This window comes from Homalodisca vitripennis, chromosome X, assembly GCF_021130785.1.
Source record: "Homalodisca vitripennis isolate AUS2020 chromosome X, UT_GWSS_2.1, whole genome shotgun sequence".
NCBI classification, from domain to species: domain Eukaryota; kingdom Metazoa; phylum Arthropoda; class Insecta; order Hemiptera; family Cicadellidae; genus Homalodisca; species Homalodisca vitripennis.
Window position 1 is genome coordinate 21,347,896 of NC_060215.1, and position 21,197 is coordinate 21,369,092.

Genomic DNA, 21,197 nt, shown 5'->3' on the forward strand with positions numbered 1-21,197 from the left:
CAGAAAAAACTATTCAGTATTGAAGATAACATGTGGACAAGAGTAAGAGTAAGTTGAATTAAGTAGTTAAACCAAGTTCTTCTTACCACGGTTCTTTATTTTATATATGCCTAATATTATGCTCTTTTATCTAAACAGACAGACGAATGTGCGAATTTTGAATGTGAGATGAACACAGAACGTACAGTTTAAAACAACCATGTAACTAAAGCCTTAGCTGATCAGCTTTCATTCTAGTTATTTACCATTTAGGCGTCATTTTTGTAGGACGATATCACACTCTAGGTGTGTCAATTTCTTGGAAAGAGAAATGCATTAAAATCTAGGCTTCCTTATTATTGGTTGCCGTTCGGGACCTTAAGTAACTGCTCGTTTTTGTTAAAAATAAGTATAGCAGACTTACCATAAATGATATTAATGACTTGGACTGGCAGACGAAAATACGCAATTCGGGTTGACAGCATATGATAAATATCGTACGGCGGCGAGATGCGTACCGAATCTTGAACTAATATTAGCATGTGACAGGTCGCGCCTCTACCGCCGCGCCTGGCCGCTTCTCGTTCGTCGCTCGTTGCCTCGTTTAGTCGCCGACGGGCTAAACGAGGCTATACGGTGAATAACTCTTTGCGTATTTCTTATCTTTGCCATGTTATATTCGAAGTGTGTTGCACAAGTGTTGTTGGGAGCTCTTCTATTGAAATGATTCAGATGTTAACTAAAAACTATGATCTACACGAATAAGGAAGCAGTGAGGGGGCATTTCAATGCATTACAACCCGGTGAAACCACGTTATTCTTTATCCCCCCGTCGTTTTCTCCTCAATAAACGGTTTAAGTAGATAGGGCTTGAAATAACAAGTTTATTTACTAGTAAGCGACCGACAAACACCACCTGCGGATCGGTCATAGTTTGCAACAATTATGACCGACTCGAATAAAAGTTTGCTCGTTTGGTACTTTTCTTTCCTAGAAATAGCTTCAAGTTCCATTAAATGTCAAAAATATGAGTTGGCTTCGTGCAAAACACGATCATGGCTTACAAATTAGTTTTAATACGTGTTTATTTATCTCTACTTAATTGTTTCGAAATTTTTACCTTGTCTGAAAAACCTTATCTACAGTTTAAATTGAACAGTAAAATGAAACGAAATAAAACGTAACTAAGTAAAGCTGGCAACAATAAAAGTAAACCCCACTTATGTAAATTGTCCGCATTGAACGCCGTTCCGTACTCGGGAAAAGGCACGAACACAGAACTCCGAATTGTAACCAGAGATTATATTTGCAACCTTGTATTTCGCTATCAGATGACTTAGCCATTTGTTTCGATGCCAATAATGGGAAAATCCTTCCTGTAGTACTATAATGGATTGATATTAACTTCAATAACATGCTCTTTCCATTTTAATCGCACGATTTAGATTATAAGTAGAGTATTCACAACAGTCTAATTGAAAGAAGGGACAAATCGCTATAATATATTGCTGAGTGGTCCGGTTCATTTTTTCAGTCACTGACACAAAATATTTGGCACTTCTGGATACACAGGCTGAGGACATTGAACAATTCCAAATTATCCCATTTATATTTTCTCAGTTTATAGAAAACAACGAAAATAATTGGACTTAATAACCACCAAGTAGTAAACCAACCCTTGCCGAACTCAAAATGCGAATAGACTTTATAAAAGCACACTTCGTACTTGATGTTTGAATTCCAGTTAAAACTGATTTATTGGGGGCCCAAATTCTGAAGTTTTCTCCGTTTTGATAAAGTAAAAATGACTTTCTTCTTTCAGGACTAAAAATGCAAAAATGTGTTGAATATGTTTTTTTTTACAATTTAAATTTGTTATGGTACACAGGCAAAAATAGTGTATCAGATTAAAGGTGTGTTGTATTAGTATTAAAATGAAGTTACATTAAAAATATAAATAAAGCATATAATTTAATTGCTTTTATGAAAACCTTTATCCAGAATTTAAATTAGAACCTTTATCCAGAATTTAATGATTAGAAACATAAAGATATATACAAAATACTGGAATATACTTTGTTCGAAAGGCGTTTTCCTTGTAAAACTTAAACGCCATTAAATAAAAAAAAAATAATGGAATGAAGTTAAATGTGTACTGTTTCTGAATCTGAGAAATATGAAATGAAAATGAAAAATGCTTTTATTAAAGATCTTTCGGTTTTGGAAGAATCAAGACTAGTGATCGGTGCGAGTCTTGAGTGAGGAGATAAACGAATATAAATTTCCGATTTAAAACAATTACTATTACAAAAAAGTAAGGAAATTAGTTTCTGCAATGGTTCTGTGGATGTGACTCAAAATAGTCTATACTCGCCCAGCGCATGCATGAACGTTCTGATGCCCATCGGTACAGTGCAGATGTTACCATGCCAACCCGGTCTTCGTGAATCCGTTAAAACAGGGTATAACGGTTCTAATTTTAACCGTCTCTTTCATTTTAATCAACCGATCGATCGATGTAGGATCGGGTTCTCTGATAAGGGAAAGATCCAATTTCCTGCCTGTCACTTTTCACGTAGCGAAAGTGATGTTCCGCGATTTTGTTATCAGAATTAAAATTACGGTGCAAAATTTTTCTCGGGTTCTCGCGTTTCCTTTGCCGCGGACCGATTCCCGGAGGGAGTGAGCGGAACGCCCTGTATTGTCTTCTGTGGCTACATCGTAATCGTAATCCGTGACTAAACTCCTGCTGGGCTTTAATCGATTGGAAAAGCTCGCGTTAAACGTGTGCTGCAAGTGCTCCTGCGTGGGCGCTGCTATTTCTAATGTGGGGGGTTACCTGCTCCCGAAATACCCCGTCTGAGATCCCGCTTGCGGCGCGCAACGTTACCGACACCTCACCCTCCCCCCCCCACCTACATGCTGTGTCCTATCACTATCCTAACTGTGCTGCAAGTGCTCCTGCGTGGGCGCTGCTATTTCTAATGTGGGGGGTTACCTGCTCCCGAAATACCCCGTCTGAGATCCCGCTTGCGGCGCGCAACGTTACCGACACCTCACCCTCCCCCCCCACCTACATGCTGTGTCCTATCACTATCCTAACTGTGCTGCAAGTGCTCCTGCGTGGGCGCTGCTATTTCTAATGTGGGGGGTTACCTGCTCCCGAAATACCCCGTCTGAGATCCCGCTTGCGGCGCGCAGCGTTGCCGACACCTCACCCTCCCCCCCCCCCCCACCTACATGCTGTGTCCTGTCACTCATGGCTTATCCTAACATTATAACAGTAATCGAAAACAAGGCTTTATGAATGAAATTTGGGTTTAGAAAATAGGGTATACCTAAATTGACGTTTTTTATCAGTTAATAAACGTTATAAGGGGAGTAGTACATTATACTACATCAATATATAAAACAACGACAGTGAAAAGTACAGGAAGGTGGTCATTATGGACCTCACTAAGAGATGTCATAAAAACAAACTTACTACCTTTTCATAGCTTGTATATTCTACTAGACAATTTTATTTAAATGTGTATACAGAACTATTAGGCACAAAACAATCTTTTAATGTATAAAATAATTCTATTACAATTGGTTTATCGTTTGGTTATTTTATATTATTAGATTCACGCCCCTACAAGATGGACTTAAAGGCTTTAGTTGTAGAATTCGAAGTAACGTTAAAAGATTTAATTGAATTCTATCATACATATTTAGGGTATAAAGACCTCTTCCATGAGTAGATGACAACAAATGATTGGAATGCATATGAAATGGAACATAATTGGTAGCACTAAAATTGACGGGTCACGCTCCGTGGAAAGATCGAACAAAACTAAATTCTTGAAATGTTTCAGCCTCGCCGTGGACAGCAACAGATGTTAATGCCGTTTTATGTCGACTCGAATTGCCGTAACTAGTATTTCTCGTACAATTACTGGAAACCTTTTTTTGACTTTTATGCCTTCAGGGAATTTATGTTAAGGATCTTTGACTATGCATATTTGTAAAATAATTAACTGGGGAAGATTCGATTGCACTTAAACTAAATTAACACTGTCGAATAAGTTTAGAATTACGCTGTGAGAGAATCTGGCCGAGTAGAGTCGTGTTTCGTATTGGAAACATATATTGGATACGTCATAATTATCAGGTGTAAACACGGCATGGAATTCATTTGTGCTTGGAAAAACAGCGGGCAGTGAACTCAGTTATAAAACAGGACAGCCAACTCTCTCTCCCCAAGCGTGGTTCAATAACACAAAACTGCTTTATGGATTATGGACAGTAGTCTAGATAAATCAGTCCAATAGAGTTGTCAGTAAATTACTTGATCACTTCTTATCGTACGTTTGCTGTAAAATTATGAGAATACATTCGTACGTTTACTAACACAAATCAGTGGCTATTATACAATAATACACGCCTACACACAATTACACTTTACAATTACACTGTAGCCTATACAGGACATAGCCATTTCGTGTAGTATTGTCGCGTTTAATAACACAAATCAGTGGCTATTATACAATAATACACGCCTACACACAATTACACTTTACAATTACACTGTAGCCTATACAGGACATAGCCATTTCGTGTAGTATTGTCGCGTTTAATAACACAAATCAGTGGCTATTATACAATAATACACGCCTACACACAATTACACTTTACAATTACACTGTAGCCTATACAGGACATAGCCATTTCGTGTAGTATTGTCGCGTTTAATAACACAAATCAGTGGCTATTATACAATAATACACGCCTACACACAATTACACTTTACAATTACACTGTAGCCTATACAGGACATAGCCATTTCGTGTAGTATTGTCGCGTTTAATAACACAAATCAGTGGCTATTATACAATAATACACGCCTACACACAATTACACTTTACAATTACACTGTAGCCTATACAGGACATAGCCATTTCGTGTAGTATTGTCGCGTTTTAATAACACAAATCAGTGGCTATTATACAATAATACACGCCTACACACAATTACACTTTACAATTACACTGTAGCCTATACAGGACATAGCCATTTCGTGTAGTATTGTCGCGTTTAATAACACAAATCAGTGGCTATTATACAATAATACACGCCTACACACAATTACACTTTACAATTACACTGTAGCCTATACAGGACATAGCCATTTCGTGTAGTATTGTCGCGTTTAATGCACCAATCGTTTTCGACACTGTAACTTTTAGCTCCCTCAATAGTTGACAAATAGTTCAGTTTTCTAAGTTCTAAGTCAATTTTGTTTAGAAAATGTAATATGTAAGAAATAGTCACTTGGGTTTATACACTGTACAAATACATAACAATCGCAAGCAATACACATGACTGTTCGGTTGTGGTTGACAAATTTGTCAGTCATTTCAAGCCATTTTCGTAGCCTCGTTAAACAAGACAGAACAATACTTTTATAATTATTGCCTACACAGATACAAATAGACTCTGTTTATGTTATGGAAGAGACCAAATTAATTACTTAAAAAGTGAGAAGATAGGCGTACTCAAGTTTACTCTCTGTGGAAAGGGGTGCCCGTAAGAAAATTTCACCTGTCATTAATTATTTTCACAACTAAAACTAGAAATATTTATTATTAAATTAGTTCTTTGCTGTTGCCTTAGTTTCTTTGAACTTAAACGCAAGCAACTTGTATTGCTAAAAGAGGTGTAATCGATTTTTAGTTACGAATTTTAAAATTTTAAATTCATAACTATATAATATAAGTTCCCTGAAGACAGAAAAAGTAGACACAATTTGTTTGGCCACTTGACAAAGAACTACAGACATTTCGAATAGAACATGTTTGTGCTCTTGTAATCCGGCACAAAAATAAGACTACCTCAGATAAAAATATAAAAAAATTTTGCATGGGTTTGTTCGTTTGTAACTCAAATAAATAACTTTTTAAATTTAAATATAATTCGAGGAAGTAACATGTTTTTTATAAATGTTGTGTTAGGGAGATCACATTCTTTGTAACAAAAACACGTCAAACTTCACAGCGTATTATCTTCAGCTTCAAATAGTTTTCTTTGGCCTGATTATAAGGTATGCCAAAATTCTGCTTGGAATCCCTTCAAGTCATGGAATAATAAAGAACGTGTTCTACTCTTTGACAACTAAAAACCATTATTATAACAGAAAACCGATTGAACTACATTTAATACATAATGTAATACATTTTAAGATAACTGTGTTTTCTTTTCAATATGTGAAGCTTTCTGGCCTCTTTAAAATTATTAAATAAATTAACATTCTTGAATGGCCTTAGGATGTTGTGTATAAACTACATTAGTACGTCATCTTTTTAAAATCCCTTCTTTATTCAAATACTGACTTTTTAGTGGGTTACCGTACTAAGATGGGTGCCCAATAAGAATGTAATTACTTAACCGATAATTGAAGTTGCCATGACAGCTCAGTAAGATAAGGCAGTGTCGGTGTGCAAAGTGTCGGTGAGCGGTGTGCACAGTGCACAGTGCACAGTGCAGCACTATTATGACGCCGGGTGTCTGCATTCACAGTCGGCTCTCTGCCGTAATGGCTTCCGCTGCCATAATGATGGCCACATAGAGCTCTCCGGCCACATACCTGTCAATGGGTTTCATTTATAATTTGTTTGCCTTTCCGTTCCGTTGCAAAATATGTAAATAATGAAACTAAAAACTAGGTTTTTATTTTTTTATACACAATTTATCGCTTAACGCCAATTTTGAATCAGGCAACGCTTAACGCCAGTTAATCCGTAGGTATTTTTATTTCAAAATTATTATTGTTTTGTAACTGTTATATAGCAATTGTCACAGGAAAGTAAGGTATCTAAGTGCTTAACTGCTATTAGTATAAATTACAGTACTATAATTTGTTGTATGTCCTGCACAATACTCTTTGCACCGTTCTTTATCAAAATGCTATCCACAAGTAGTGCTATCCTCACCTTTGTGTGAGGTTGGGAATGGCTGTCGAGTGGAATAACCGTCGTCAATAAATAATTGACATTAGTGGATTCTTCCACGTGGATATCGACAGGAGACGGCCCCTACCCCCACCCTTCCCCATCCAGAGTGTCCTGTCACTCCGGAAGCAGCACAAAGGTCCTTATAGGTCTAGGTGCGATTTCTAAATTTCTTTTCCTAAGAGAAAAACAAGGAGCAACAGCCAGATATTACTTAATTCTGAAACTGATGTGTACCGACGTTAGAGTATTTTGCAAATGTTCCTCTCGCAGCAATCCGTGGGTAGTGACGCCTGTATAAACATCTCTAACTACCAAGCCTCAGTTATAAACAGGGTAATGCTAGCCGTAGTCGTATTTTATGCAAATCGTCGCAGAAGGGAATGTCTATGCCCGGCCAGACTTTAGCAGAGGTATGCCTGACCCGCTTGGAATCCCTGAAGCCACTATTACAACGATATGTTTTTCGAGGTACAGCAGTCTAGCCTGATCGCCAGATAAGCCCAAATTAATGATAAACTTAGATTCTTCATGATATCCTCTTTAAGTTGTTTCTGCTAGATTCTGTCACACGAGTACATTTCCAAAAACATTATTTTGTAATAGGGTTTCGGTCATTTGTCATCGTCATGTGCTACAATATTATAAAACAACGTTTCAAGGATTAAAATCTATCCTCTTCGTCAGGTAAATTAGTAATTAGTTCATAAAATAAGAAACATAATAGAAGAGAAAAAAAATTTTATCTTTTTTTTTGTTTCTTATTTTATAAACTAATTTCTAATTCATCTGACGAAGGGGATAGATTGCAATCCTTGAAACGTTGTGTTATCCATTTTGTAACCATAACGATGACAAATGTCCGAACTCATATTATCATTTAAAACCTTGCATCGTCATTAACACATTATAAACAAAGAATTGTTATGTACAAAGAAGACTTATTTTCCTAATTACTTTCGATTACAATAATCAGACACAATCGATTTTGTTCCTGGTCTGCTGTCACTGTAGGGTGTTCCGGGCACGAGTTTATGAAAATATAAACGCTATGCGAGAGCGTATGTTTGAAGTGGAAAAATCATCTTCCAATCGCAAAATACGCACCAAATTAATATTACAGAGAGCTACTTATTTTAACTGATATGGAGGAAGATATGAAACAGTTTGAAGAGAACCTATAGCATTACAGAACTTCTGACCGGCTTAATAGAGTAAAATAAATTTAACACAAATCATTTACATTTGTAAAGGGATTTTCCTTTTTTAACTGCGGATACTTTCTGCATTATTTCTGATTAATACTACGTGAAATAGTCATGAAGAAACCACTTTGAGGCAGATCTCTAGATAAGGTAATATATAGTATGTTAAAGGCTTTTCGACCGGAATTTTCAGACCACATAAGACATTTCACCAATAAATGCATGCCGCAACAAGAATGAAACATCCATATAGGCAGAATGCGTTTAATGTGTAGGGTCTAATGTATGTCGGAGCTTTTGTTGGGCAATTCAGGAAAACGTCCCTTGGGTCTACACAAACATTAAATATCGTATCTTCTCTTTCAGATTTACAACTTACGCGTGATTTGCGTTGTAGTCTTCAGGCGTTTTAGGGCTGTTTATTTGTATTAACATACACTTATTACATGTACAAAACCGGCATAACTTCAAAAGGTTATTTTCCCTTTTTGTTGCGGGGCGAAGGGGAGTTATTTTTATAGATTCTTCACGTCATCTCTAAAAGTGGCTTAGGAACAGAACAATCATGCAATAAATGCTGTGACGTGAACTACCTATGCGTTAATTATGAAGATTTAAATATACATATGAAATCTGAAATTTTTATACTCACTACTCAGTATGTCTGTATACAGTATTTTACATTAGTTTTTGCGCAAGAAACAGTTGATGGAAGCTCAATAATTCACAGTAATAAAGCAATTCCGGATAGCTTGTCTTCTTAAATCAGAATATCCTTCTCCTACAATGGATGGTATTGCTCATTAGTCCATCATGACTCTTGAATACACTCAAGAACTGAGTTGTATCCCCGGAGGTAGATCCTCTAAATTCCGCGTTGTCACGGGAAAGGCATTCTCTATGTCGCGACAATCAAAGCATAAATTTTACCCTTTTAATTAATCCAATTAATCGGTATTGTATGCAAACACTGCCCAGGTACCTGGGGCTTTGTTGATTGATTCAAACACGTTCGCACACGTATGATACACAATACACGTATTCACTGACATGATTCGCGAGTGGAGTGGAATTGGTCGAAGACACGCGACGACAGATGACGGCTATCTGTACAAATGAACTCGTGCTTAATTATTAGACGATTACGGAGCCACGATACTGCCGACACTGCCGATACTGCAGACACTGCCGATATTGCCGACACTGCCGATACTGCAGACACTGCCGATACTGCAGACACTGCCGATACTGCAGACACTGCCGATACTGCAGACACTGCCGATATTGCCGACACTGCCGATACTGCAGACACTGCCGATACTGCAGACACTGCCGATACTGCCGATACTGCAGACACTGCCGATATTGCCGACACTGCCGATACTGCAGACACTGCCGATACCGCAGACACTGCCGATATTGCAGACACTGCCGATACTGCAGACACTGCCGATATTGCAGACACTGCCGACACTCCAAACACTGCCGACACTGCCGATACTTGTAGGCACTGCCGATACTGCAGAAACTGCAGACACTGCCGACACTGCCGATATTGCAGACACTGCCGACACTACAAACACTGCCGACACTGCCGATACTTGTAGACACTGCAGACACTGCCGATACTGCAGAAACTGCAGACACTGCCGATACTGCAGAAACTGCAGACACTGCCGATACTGCAGGCACTGCCGACACTCCAAACACTGCCGACACTGCCGATACTGTAGACACTGCAGACACTGCCGATACTGCAGACACTGCCGACACTGCAGACACTGCCGACACTGCGGACACTGCCGATACTGCAGACCCTCCCGGCACTGCCGACAATGCCATGTTGAAGTTACATACCATAGTTATTATTTGGCATAACGATAAATATTGCCAAATTATGGCACAAACTCTCTTCCTTTACATATTTGGCATCGTAATTCATCACCCACACACTATCAGGGAATACTGGATGGAATTTTATTTTAAACAGAAAAATAAGTTTTTAATATATCATTCTATTATGCAGATGTGGATTATTACATTTGTCCCAGCTTAACTGTTTAGGGTATACCTGTTGAGGTACAATTACAGTTTATTGCATTTTTTTGTGAATCTCATATATCAACCAATGCTTAAAAAACGAAAATATTCCGTGAGGATTCTATAAATGTAGCTGAAATTAAAATTTTATCAGTCACTCCATTGATTTTTTAGTCTCATCATGGTTTTAATTACATTGAAAAAGTTAAAAGTTCTTTTATCACTTTTTAATGACATTTTTTGAAATTTTACAAATAGTAATAAAATTAAAGTTTTAATAAAATTGTATCTACTTTCTAACACTGTATTTTTAAAATGTTCAAAAACTTATTTTTGTGTGAAAGCAAATGAATCTTTAAAAAATACACAAACACATTGAGGTATTCATAAACTATAAAAACATTCCAAGCGTTGTCAAAATCAGTCTGCATATTACACCTGGACATTTACCAAAATTTAAATTTTTTTAGTAAATATTATCTAGAGCACAAAAGTGTGAGGCACCTGACCTAAATACAAATTTAAATATTATTTAGAGTAAACAAAACTGCCAGAATTCTTTCAAAATTGAACTCCAAAGAGTTGCGCATGGTAGAGGTAGAAATGTTTATTGTCTATTCTCAAGGTTCCCTGTACTGTGTGGTTGGAGGCAAGCAAGCACATCCACCAATATGGAACAAGAGGCAGGGATAACTTTCTAAATGAACAACACAGAATGACAGCATTTGAACACTTGCCATCTCCAGTTGGCATAATACTAATCAAAGGCTCCCTGAGGGTATTAAACATCTCAATCATCCCCAAACAATTTAACTCTCGAAGACTAAAACACCTCCTCTTGGTGTCAAAGGCGTTTCAATCCATAGAGTTCATTCACAATGACTCGCTGGGATAGTAGTCATTAATAATTACTGATTTAAATACCCCAGTTCTGATATCAAATACGATATCCAAAGCCTTACTGTGTTTTAATTAGAATTAGCAGTAGTATTTATATTCATATTTACACATGCTGTACAAATGTATAATTAGTTTTGCAATAAGCAATATATGATGATGATGATGATGATGATGATGATGATGATGATATTTCAGGATGTCATCCAATGTGAGACAGGGGATAGATTTAGTTACGTACATTCCAACTAGTTCATTGTTGCTAAAATGAATATTTTTAAATTATATTTTAAAATTGAAACCATCCACTTAAAAAAGATAAGAAATTATATTTATTAATAATATAAAGATTCAAATTTATTATTACTTCAAAATTGATTAATAATGTCGGCGGGCAATATTTTTCCAAATAAATGTCTGAAATATGATACCCAACGAAATCACCAGATGTAGTACATTTACAATGTATTTTTTGGGTCAGAGATTGCATCGTAATCGGCTTTGCCATGGCAGTTTCCTCTTTCTAATGTATTTAATTAATTCTCAACAGCCTTACCTAAAAAGTTGCATGATCATTTGCAGTATATCGGATTCATCCATTTAGGGTAGAACTTGTTTTTCACCTTCACAAAGTAATTTATAACACACCAATCAGTATTATTTCAGCTGTACTTCTGGCATGTCTACTCTTTAAAAACTTGTTTCTACTACCATATAGGATAATAACATGTGTTAAGAAGTAAATACACTTATTTTCTTGCAAATACATAAAACAAAATGAAACACAAAAAAGATAATAAACCAGTTAGGAGTACTCAAACGGTGGTTTTTACAAATTCAAAACAATAAGTTTATTTTACAGTATTCTTAGTATGTTTGCTTGTTTACAGAGGTTTGGTTTAAGACAATTATTATTTGGTTTAAACACAATACCTAACTTTAAGCCTTAAACAAGAAATTAATCTGGAATCTGTTAAGCTTCTGGGATTTTATATAGATTCTAAGTTACAATGGTCCCTGCATATCGAAACAGTTTGTAAAAAAATATCAAGAGTTAATTATCTACTATGGAAATTGAAAAACTTTGTAAGCTTAGAATATTTAAGAATGTCATATTTCGGTCTGTTTCAATCACATATACTATATGGTATACTAGCTTGGGGCCATTCTCCCCATATAAATAATATTCTTTTATTACAGAAAAAGGTAGTTCGTAATATTGCAGGAGTTGGTTCACTAGATCACTGTAAGCCACTTTTCATTGAACTTAAGATTCCCACAGTTGTCAATTTGTATATTTTTCAAGTACTATTATACACTAAATCAAACCTACAGAATTTTCCAATTAGGAATAATATTCATCATTATAACACTAGAGGGGGGAATAAACTCAATATACTTCCTCATAGACTGGCTAAAACTGGCACCTCTTTCAAGCTAAATTGTATTAATTTTTTCAATAGGCTGCCTGATGGTGCAAAGTCTGTTAGTTTTAGACCTTTTAAACATAAAATATACAATTGGCTTCTTCAAAACCCATTTTATAGTATAAATGAATTTTTAAATTGTAACATAGATGTTCAATTTTAACTAAATAACTTAATTTACTGTGCCTAAGATTGAATTTTATATTTTATTGTTACTATTATAATAATTTTTTTTTTTCTTTTTTCTCTCTTTTTTATATATATCTATAAACTATCAAAGGGATGTCTAGGTTAACTGTTTCGTAATAGTTATATTTATAATGATTCTCATTCTGTACTTTCTCGTTATTATTCTTGCAATATTTATTATTATTATTAACTACAAACTAGGTTGACTTTGCCTATTCAATGTAAATTGTCAATGGCAATAAAATTCTTGATTCTTGATTCTTGATTCTTGAAGACGAACAGAAGGACATTACGAGATTTATTTTCTCTTATAACCACCTTGTGTTGGTAACACCATTCAATATTTGGGGAGAGGAAAGTAAAATGGCCTCTGTGAACAAAAGGTTTATGGGTAATTCGTAACAAATGAAATGTGTTTTATTTTTTTCAGTTTGACATAGCTGTGAACAACCTAACATTAATAAATAATTCATCCTGCTTATTACTTATTCTTATATGAATACTACAGATAAAACTACTTTTTGATTTTAAGGTTTTAAACAAATGTTATGTTGTGATTAGTTAGACAACTCCAGTAAGTACAAGAGAAAGCTGAGCAATGCAGATGATGTTAGAGTGAAAACCTAATAAAACGTGTTAAACTCAGCTTTTTACATTATACGTATTTAATAAACTCTTAAACTATATAAAGAGCTTAAAAAGTAGGGTAATTTTGTTAATAAAACTGATAAAATGGTTAACTGAAGTAGAAAATATAGATTTACATCGAAACGATTCCAATTTAAGCTGCTTAACAAATATTCTTTTAACTAATTATTATTTGTGTAAACCGGGTATGGGAATCATAAGTAACACATCTTATAAGTATATGTACAATTTTTGTATTTTATTTAACATGTATTAAGAAATGTTAGTATATTAACTTGTAAATTAAATAATATATTTAATTATACGAGTAATTTATGTAGGTACATGTTTTTTTCTTTTTACTACCTGGTGTTTATGTATATTTTCGTCTTTTAATTATTTTCAATTTGTATTTTAACCATAAAAACATAAATCATTTATATTTATATTTCAATTGTATGTAAAGAATGTACTTATTGAGCATTATTTGTATACTGTAAATGAGTTTTATGACATAAGAATGTAGATAATATTCACTTTAAAAATACTTGACTATGCTAATACAAAATGTTTTTTTGTCCTTGGCAATAAATTATTTGATTTGATTTGATATGTGCTTTTAAATAATTTTATTGGTCACCTGGGAAGAAATGTTTTCAAGCATATACTATATAGAAAATGTCCAAATATTTCATTTATTCATTTGCATTTTGGTATTCAACATACAAAAATACATGTATAATTTAGTGAGAGATGGAATAATTGTTGTTGCATGTAATTGTATTGGATTCTTTTTGATGAATGGCCTTCTGAAATCAGTAGATTATTGTTTAAATATTTATTCACACTTGTACATGTGTTTCAGCCACCTCATCGAAAGATGACTTGCACCGCCGCATCGGAGGCCGATGCTCCACCAACAACATGAAGGTTGTATTCAAGGTGTGCTGCAGCCCTGACGAGATGCACAATAACCAGAGTGAGCTTTTAATTCTTACACCATAATATCTAAATCCATATTCTAATTATAGTGGTTTTAATCTTTCAACTTGCAATGCTGAAAACTAATTTTGGCCAGGAAAAATAGAAACTTACAGCAATACCTTTGGTTTCTCATTCATAAAACCGGAATAAAAACAGATTAAAGATTTGTTACTTAGTAGCCAAAAGTGTTAGTTTATGTTAAAATATAAACAATTTATTTTCTCTGTTTAGTTTGTAATTAATATGAGGTGAAGAAATTTTATTCATATTTATACAAGTACTGACGAGCCACTGTTAAAGTTTGTAAATAATACGAGGTGAAGACATTTTATTCATATTTATACAAGTACTGACGAGCCACTGTTAAAGTTTGTAAATAATACGAGGTAAAGTCCTAAAAATTTGTATTTATATTTATACAAGTACTGACCTAGTACTGACAAGCCACTGTTAAAGTTTGTAAATAATACGAGGTGAAGACATTTTATTCATATTTATACAAGTACTGACCTAGTACTGACGAGCCACTGTTAAAGTTTGTAAATAATACGAGGTGAAGACATTTTATTTATATTTATACAAGTACTGACCTAGTACTGACAAGCCACTGTTAAAGTTTGTAAATAATACAAGGTGAAGACATTTTATTTATATTTATACAAGTACTGACCTAGTACTGACAAGCCACTGTTAAAGTTTGTAAATAATACAAGGTGAAGACATTTTATTTATATTTATACAAGTACTGACCTAGTACTGACGAGCCACTGTTAAAGTTTGTAAATAATACAAGGTGAAGACATTTTATTTATATTTATACAAGTACTGACCTAGTACTGACAAGCCACTGTTAAAGTTTGTAAATAATACGAGGTGAAGACATTTTATTTATATTTATACAAGTACTGACCTAGTACTGACGAGCCACTGTTAAAGTTTGTAAAATAATACGAGGTGAAGACATTTTATTTATATTTATACAAGTACTGACCTAGTACTGACAAGCCACTGTTAAAGTTTGTAAATAATATGAGGTGAAGACATTTTATTTATATTTATACAAGTACTGACGAGACATTGTTAAAGTTTGTAAATAATACGAGGTGAAGACATTTTATTCATATTTATACAAGTACTGACGAGCCACTGTTAAAGTTTGTAAATAATACGAGGTGAAGACATTTTATTTATATTTATACAAGTACTGACCTAGTACTGACAAGCCACTGTTAAAGTTTGTAAATAATATGAGGTGAAGACATTTTATTTATATTTATACAAGTACTGACGAGACACTGTTAGAGTTTGTAAATAATACGAGGTGAAGACATTTTATTCATATTTATACAAGTACTGACGAGACACTGTTAAAAGTGCTTCTGGCACTATCGATGGTGGGAGATTTAAATAAAAAGCTTGGATACTCCAAAGTTAATTTGTAAACATAAACTATTTTTGTCACTTTCTTACAATTAATTTTCAAGAACTTTGTTTTCACAGTTTTAATACATTTGTATACGTATATACATTTTATAAACCTGAGAGAATTATAGGTGAGAATATTTAGTCTGTAATGGGGAATATTGGTGTTTCAGTGTGTATTAACAAAAAAAATGAAATAAGTTTCAATTTTAAATTCTTATGTCCAGAGAACCATTTTAACAATCTCTCAAAAAACTTACTGAAGCTTATAAACTTTTAAAATATCAGTAGGAGTATAGTTTGGTGATTAAACTGTTCTGCAACAACAGTTTTAAGTTGAACTTAGAGTGGAGACAGCTCTGGTCTGTGATACCAATAAATTTGGCAGTGAAAAAGTCCAAAATACTATAACCTATAATGATTTAAAACATACAATCACTTTGTCATTGTTTCCTGTAAACAATTATTATTTAAAGTTCTAAATTATAAATAATTTATTATAAAGTGCACAGCTTAATCTAATTCTTAACCAATTAAAGAAAGTGAAAGAATCGTTATCAGAATTCCAGTTCTAAAGTTTACAAAGACAGTTTGAGTGATTCAGTGTTAAAGAATACAGAATTTGAGAACATTTATTTGTTACAGAACATCCTTCATGATTTTTCTCGAAGAGAGTATGGTTTGTAGCTCACAGTATTGCAACCTTACTGTCTTATATGTTTCCCCACTTGCAAAATATAGCGAAATTATGTAAACTTCCTGAGGTGCTCTCTCACGTTCAAGAAGTCAGGAAAAGTTTTTCCAATCCACTTTTGTCAACACTTGAGTAGGCCACCTTGACATGTTCTGCTGATCCTTCCTCACCATTGCATTGTTAATCTAGGTGGGTTTATGAACATATTTGATTTTCTTAGGCCAAGGATGTGCAGCCACACCTAGGGGGACACAACAACAAGATTCCAAACCTTAGGGATTTCACTCCTTTCTTGCCACTGAGTATACTGCTTCACACATTCACTAACTCAAAACTGATTGAGTTTTGTTAGGTCCTTGAACACTTGGTGACACACGTTACTGTTTAAATTTGTTACACTATTTGGTAATCCCCCAATATAGCAAAGAAATAATACTGGTCCAAGAATAGAGCCTTGAGGTACTCTGTATTTTATTGTTTTCATTGTTGATTTAGCGTATTTAGTTGTCTAATATCTATATGGGGTAGTTCTACATATTGTTTTCTATTTTTTAGATATAATTTAAACCATTTCAGTGAAATTTCTACAATCCCTAAATTTTCTAACGTTCTAATAATAGTACTATGACAGACACTGTCAATCTCCTTACTGGGGTCCATAAAGATATTCACAGCATGGTATACCATAAATACCATATACCATAAATATATGCCACAGTATGGTCACCCTGGCCTATGGCATCTAAAATTGACTCTAAAAACTCAATTCTTACAGTAATGACAGATTTGCCTGATCTAAACCCATGCTGCTCATCATCAAATGAACAATTGGTTTCCAAAAATTCCACTAATCTGATATACATTACACAATCTGACCAATCAATCGGTTAGGGTACTAGACAACAGTAGTATGTCAGTCAGCTGTGTACCATTACTATACCAGAGAATGTAAGGAGTGAGTGACCATTATTTCACTTGGCTTTTGTGAGATAACGTTTCCAAATGCTGGATAAATGTATGAGATGTGTCGTGTTTTAGCAGTAAGCCACGCCCACGCCGCCACCACACCCCTGCGGTGACCAGTGTGAGCACTCCGGCACCTGTGAGCCATCCACCCTCCCACAGGCCCACCGTGCAGGTGCAACACCCCACCTTCGCCCCAAGGCCTACCACTCACTACGACGTTCCAAAGCCTACCACCAAGAAGTCAAGTAAGTTTTTCTTCTAGGGTACAGTTCGCATAGATTCATAAAGGCAAACTTTATCATTAGTTGTGTCTCTGCAGATATCTTTCAGATTAAGTAAATTTAAAAGTTTCAGATCTGAAGCTATTACATGTTAACTATATACCTTTTGTGCTTGTGAGTTACGTTCCTTCAGTGTATCTTGTTTCTCATACTTTCTCATAGACTTTGATGATCACATTTCTATTGCCAAAGAAGATTTTAAGAATCACTTTTAACAAGAATTTTTTGGGATAAAATAACTCAGTTGCATTTTGTTTTTTTTTTCCAAAAAAAATGTAACTCTTGCAGTATCTAAAATCAACATTGACTTTGGAAATATAAAGGATAAAAATTACAACAACAAAAATGATATGGGCAGAGGATGCTGTTAGATCTATGGAATCTAAAGTTTAACAAAAACCTATTGGAAAGGCCTTTGTGGTGGAAGGGGTGTTATCTTGATAGAGTTGCCAGTTCACATTTTGGTGCAAGGTCGTTTTACGACCATCAGCATATTGTAACCAATTTGCACCTGCAGTTATTCGGTTTTTCACTGCAAGTTCACAGGTTTTTCAACGTTTCCATTATTCTACTGATTTTAGGTCTTCCAAATTCCTCATCGCTTTGAACACTCGTAATTATTCTAAAAACTTTTACTCATTCATACTGATTCTATGAATGAGTACACACATTTACGTATTCACTGAAGTACTAAGTTAAATCCACTAAATTCAATTTTACAGTGACTATTGGTGGAGATAAATAAGAAAATAGACTGAATGGACTATATTGTTTGATCTGTTCAAATGTATGGACTTACATACATTTTATTGGTAATCTCATACAATTTCATGAATTGCCATCTACAGTAGTTTTTCCGTACCGATCATAACACACAATTTTAAAATAAGATTACTATATGTGTAAAACATATTTAAACCTGTGTTGATTAAACTTAAACTTGAGATATTATTAAGGTTAATTCGGGCAGTAGATATAATGGTGTAATTATGCTTCTTTGCAAAAGCTGTACAATTTATCACATTCTAGTAAAAGTCTAAATTTGTAAACATCCTTTTCAAAAGATCATTGCTTGGACAAGGTCTAGCATTTCAGCTACTTCAGTGACAAGCTTTCAGTATTATTGCAATAGACTTCTTCAAGGAGAAATAGAACCTTCTGCTTGGAGATTAAACCTTTATACAGAGAATTAAACTTAAATTCCAATAGAGATTCATTTGTATAGACAGACCTGATAGACAGAGGATCCCTAGTCCTCATCTATGTTCTCGCTTTTGGTTCATTTAATATTTATTATCCAAAACCACTTTCCAGTAACAATACTCAAGATACTTGCTTAGGCACTGATGTCATATGATTGGCGAAATAAATGTATTCAGCAAATATTTACTCCCCCAAACGTTGGTAATGTGCTTACTGTAAGCTAAGATTATAATAACTTACGGACTTTGGATATATAACAATCAGATAGGATTTCAATAGAGATAACTATAACAGGATCCTAAAATGAAACCAACAACAAACAAAGAAAATTGAAAGGGTCATTGTATCAAATTATTCACTAGATGAGAGTGTCCACCAATCTAGTATTTATCGAATGCACATTTTACAGACACGTTTACAGTTTAGTGAATAAAAGTATAAAATATTTGTGGTCAAATGAAATAGATTTAGTTGAAATTCCAAATTTACTTTGATTTAGTTATCACGTACTTACTTCTAACAAGTACTTACTTGTAAGTGACAAATATTGCAATAACTGTAAGAAAGAAACTTTTAGTTATCTCTTTCTTAACTTCTTAACAAGTTCTCAACTTAATTTTATTGAGCAAGATAAATAGTTGGTGTCTTAAATGTTTTCAGAAAATCGCTTTTTCGTGTAATCTGTTAGAACACATATAAAGTTAATGTTGGCACACCTGGTAACAGTGACGACTGTGTATACACATTGATATGACACACATGGGTAATACACGGAGTACATCAATTTGGTAACAGTGTTTCTTCATGTTTTAGACTCTTATTAAAGTGATCTTGCACAGATGAGTTAGTTTTTGGTATGTAAATAACTACAAAACATGACACTGTGTTATTAAAGAACAGATCAATTTCCACAACCAGTGTTGCACTGAGACTTCAACCAAAGGACTTGAATTTATTTTCATGGGAAAACCATTTAAAATGGCACTTTAAAACATTGGAAATATGTTGTGTTCTGAAAGTATAAAACCATATGCTGCATACCTTAGCTTCTTGAATAATATTTTGACTCAGATTTGTTGGAAAGGTATAGCAAGACTTATGAACATCAAAATTCACATATTATGTTTTAAAACGCTTCAAAATTATTATTAACAAAATGGTTCTAATAAGGAAAAAAAACACGAGTTTAGATAAAATAATTGACTTGGAAATAATGGTGACTAAATCACAAAAGTATATGTTAATGGTAAATTTTCCAAACATCTTATGTCCTATGTAATAATACCAACCCTGATTTGCAGTCAATTTCTATTTACTAATTAACTGGATTCTAAACGTTTACAGGATATTTTAAGTATACTAGTATATCATACAGTCATGCTGTATGTCCATTGTCACATGTGCCCATTGCGCCAATAACAGGGCAGCAGGAACCTGCAGAAGGTTGCTGACTATTATAATGTTCTATAGTTGTTGATTTAGACTGGTTAATGATCTTAGTACATTATCCGTTGAAGTCACATGTGCCCATTGCTCCAATAATAGGGCAGCAGAAACCTGCAGAAGGTTCCTAATAATTATAATGTTCTATAGTTGTTGATTTGTACTGGTTAATAATCTTAGTACATTATCCGTTGAAGTCACATGTGCCCATTGCTCCAATAACAGGCAGCAGGAACCTGCAGAAGGTTGCTGACTATCATAATGTTCTATAGTTGTTGATTTATACTGGTTAATGATCTTAGTACATTATCCGTTGAAGTCACATGTGCCCATTGCTCCAATAATAGTGCAGCAGGAACCTGCAGAAGGTTGCTGATATTGTAATGTTCTATAGTTGTTGATTTATACTGGTTAATAATCTTAGTACATTATTCGTTCAAGTCACATGTGCCCATTGCTCCAATAATAGGGCAGCAGGAACCTGCAGAAGGTTGCTGATAATCATAAATGTTCTATAGTTGTTGGTTTATACTGGTTAATGATCTTAGTACATTATTCGTTGAAGTCACATGTGCCCATTGCTCCAATAATAGGGCAGCAGGAACCTGCAGAAGGTTGCTGATATTGTAATGTTCTATAGTGTTGGTTTATACTGGTTAATGATCTTAGTACATTATCCGTTGAAGTCACATGTGCCCATTGCTCCAATAATAAGGCAACAGGAACCTGCAGAAGGTTGCTGACAATCATAAAGTTCTATAGTTGTTGATTTATACTGGTTAATGATCTTAGTACATTATCCTTTGAAGTCACATGTGCCCATTGCTCCAATAATAGTGCAGCAGGAACCT

General features: G+C 34.5%; 1 protein-coding gene across 1 annotated transcript in view; it reads left to right on the forward strand.

Annotated features, from left to right (window-relative positions):
• The window catches only part of LOC124369389 (ephrin-B1), a 288,727-nt gene that overhangs the window by 257,952 nt on the left and 9,578 nt on the right, over nt 1-21,197 (forward strand). The window contains exons 4-5 of the mRNA XM_046827389.1: nt 14,219-14,332; nt 17,476-17,664. Coding sequence (XP_046683345.1) covers nt 14,219-14,332; nt 17,476-17,664 — 303 coding nt within the window. The remainder of the gene's footprint in view (nt 1-14,218; nt 14,333-17,475; nt 17,665-21,197) is intronic.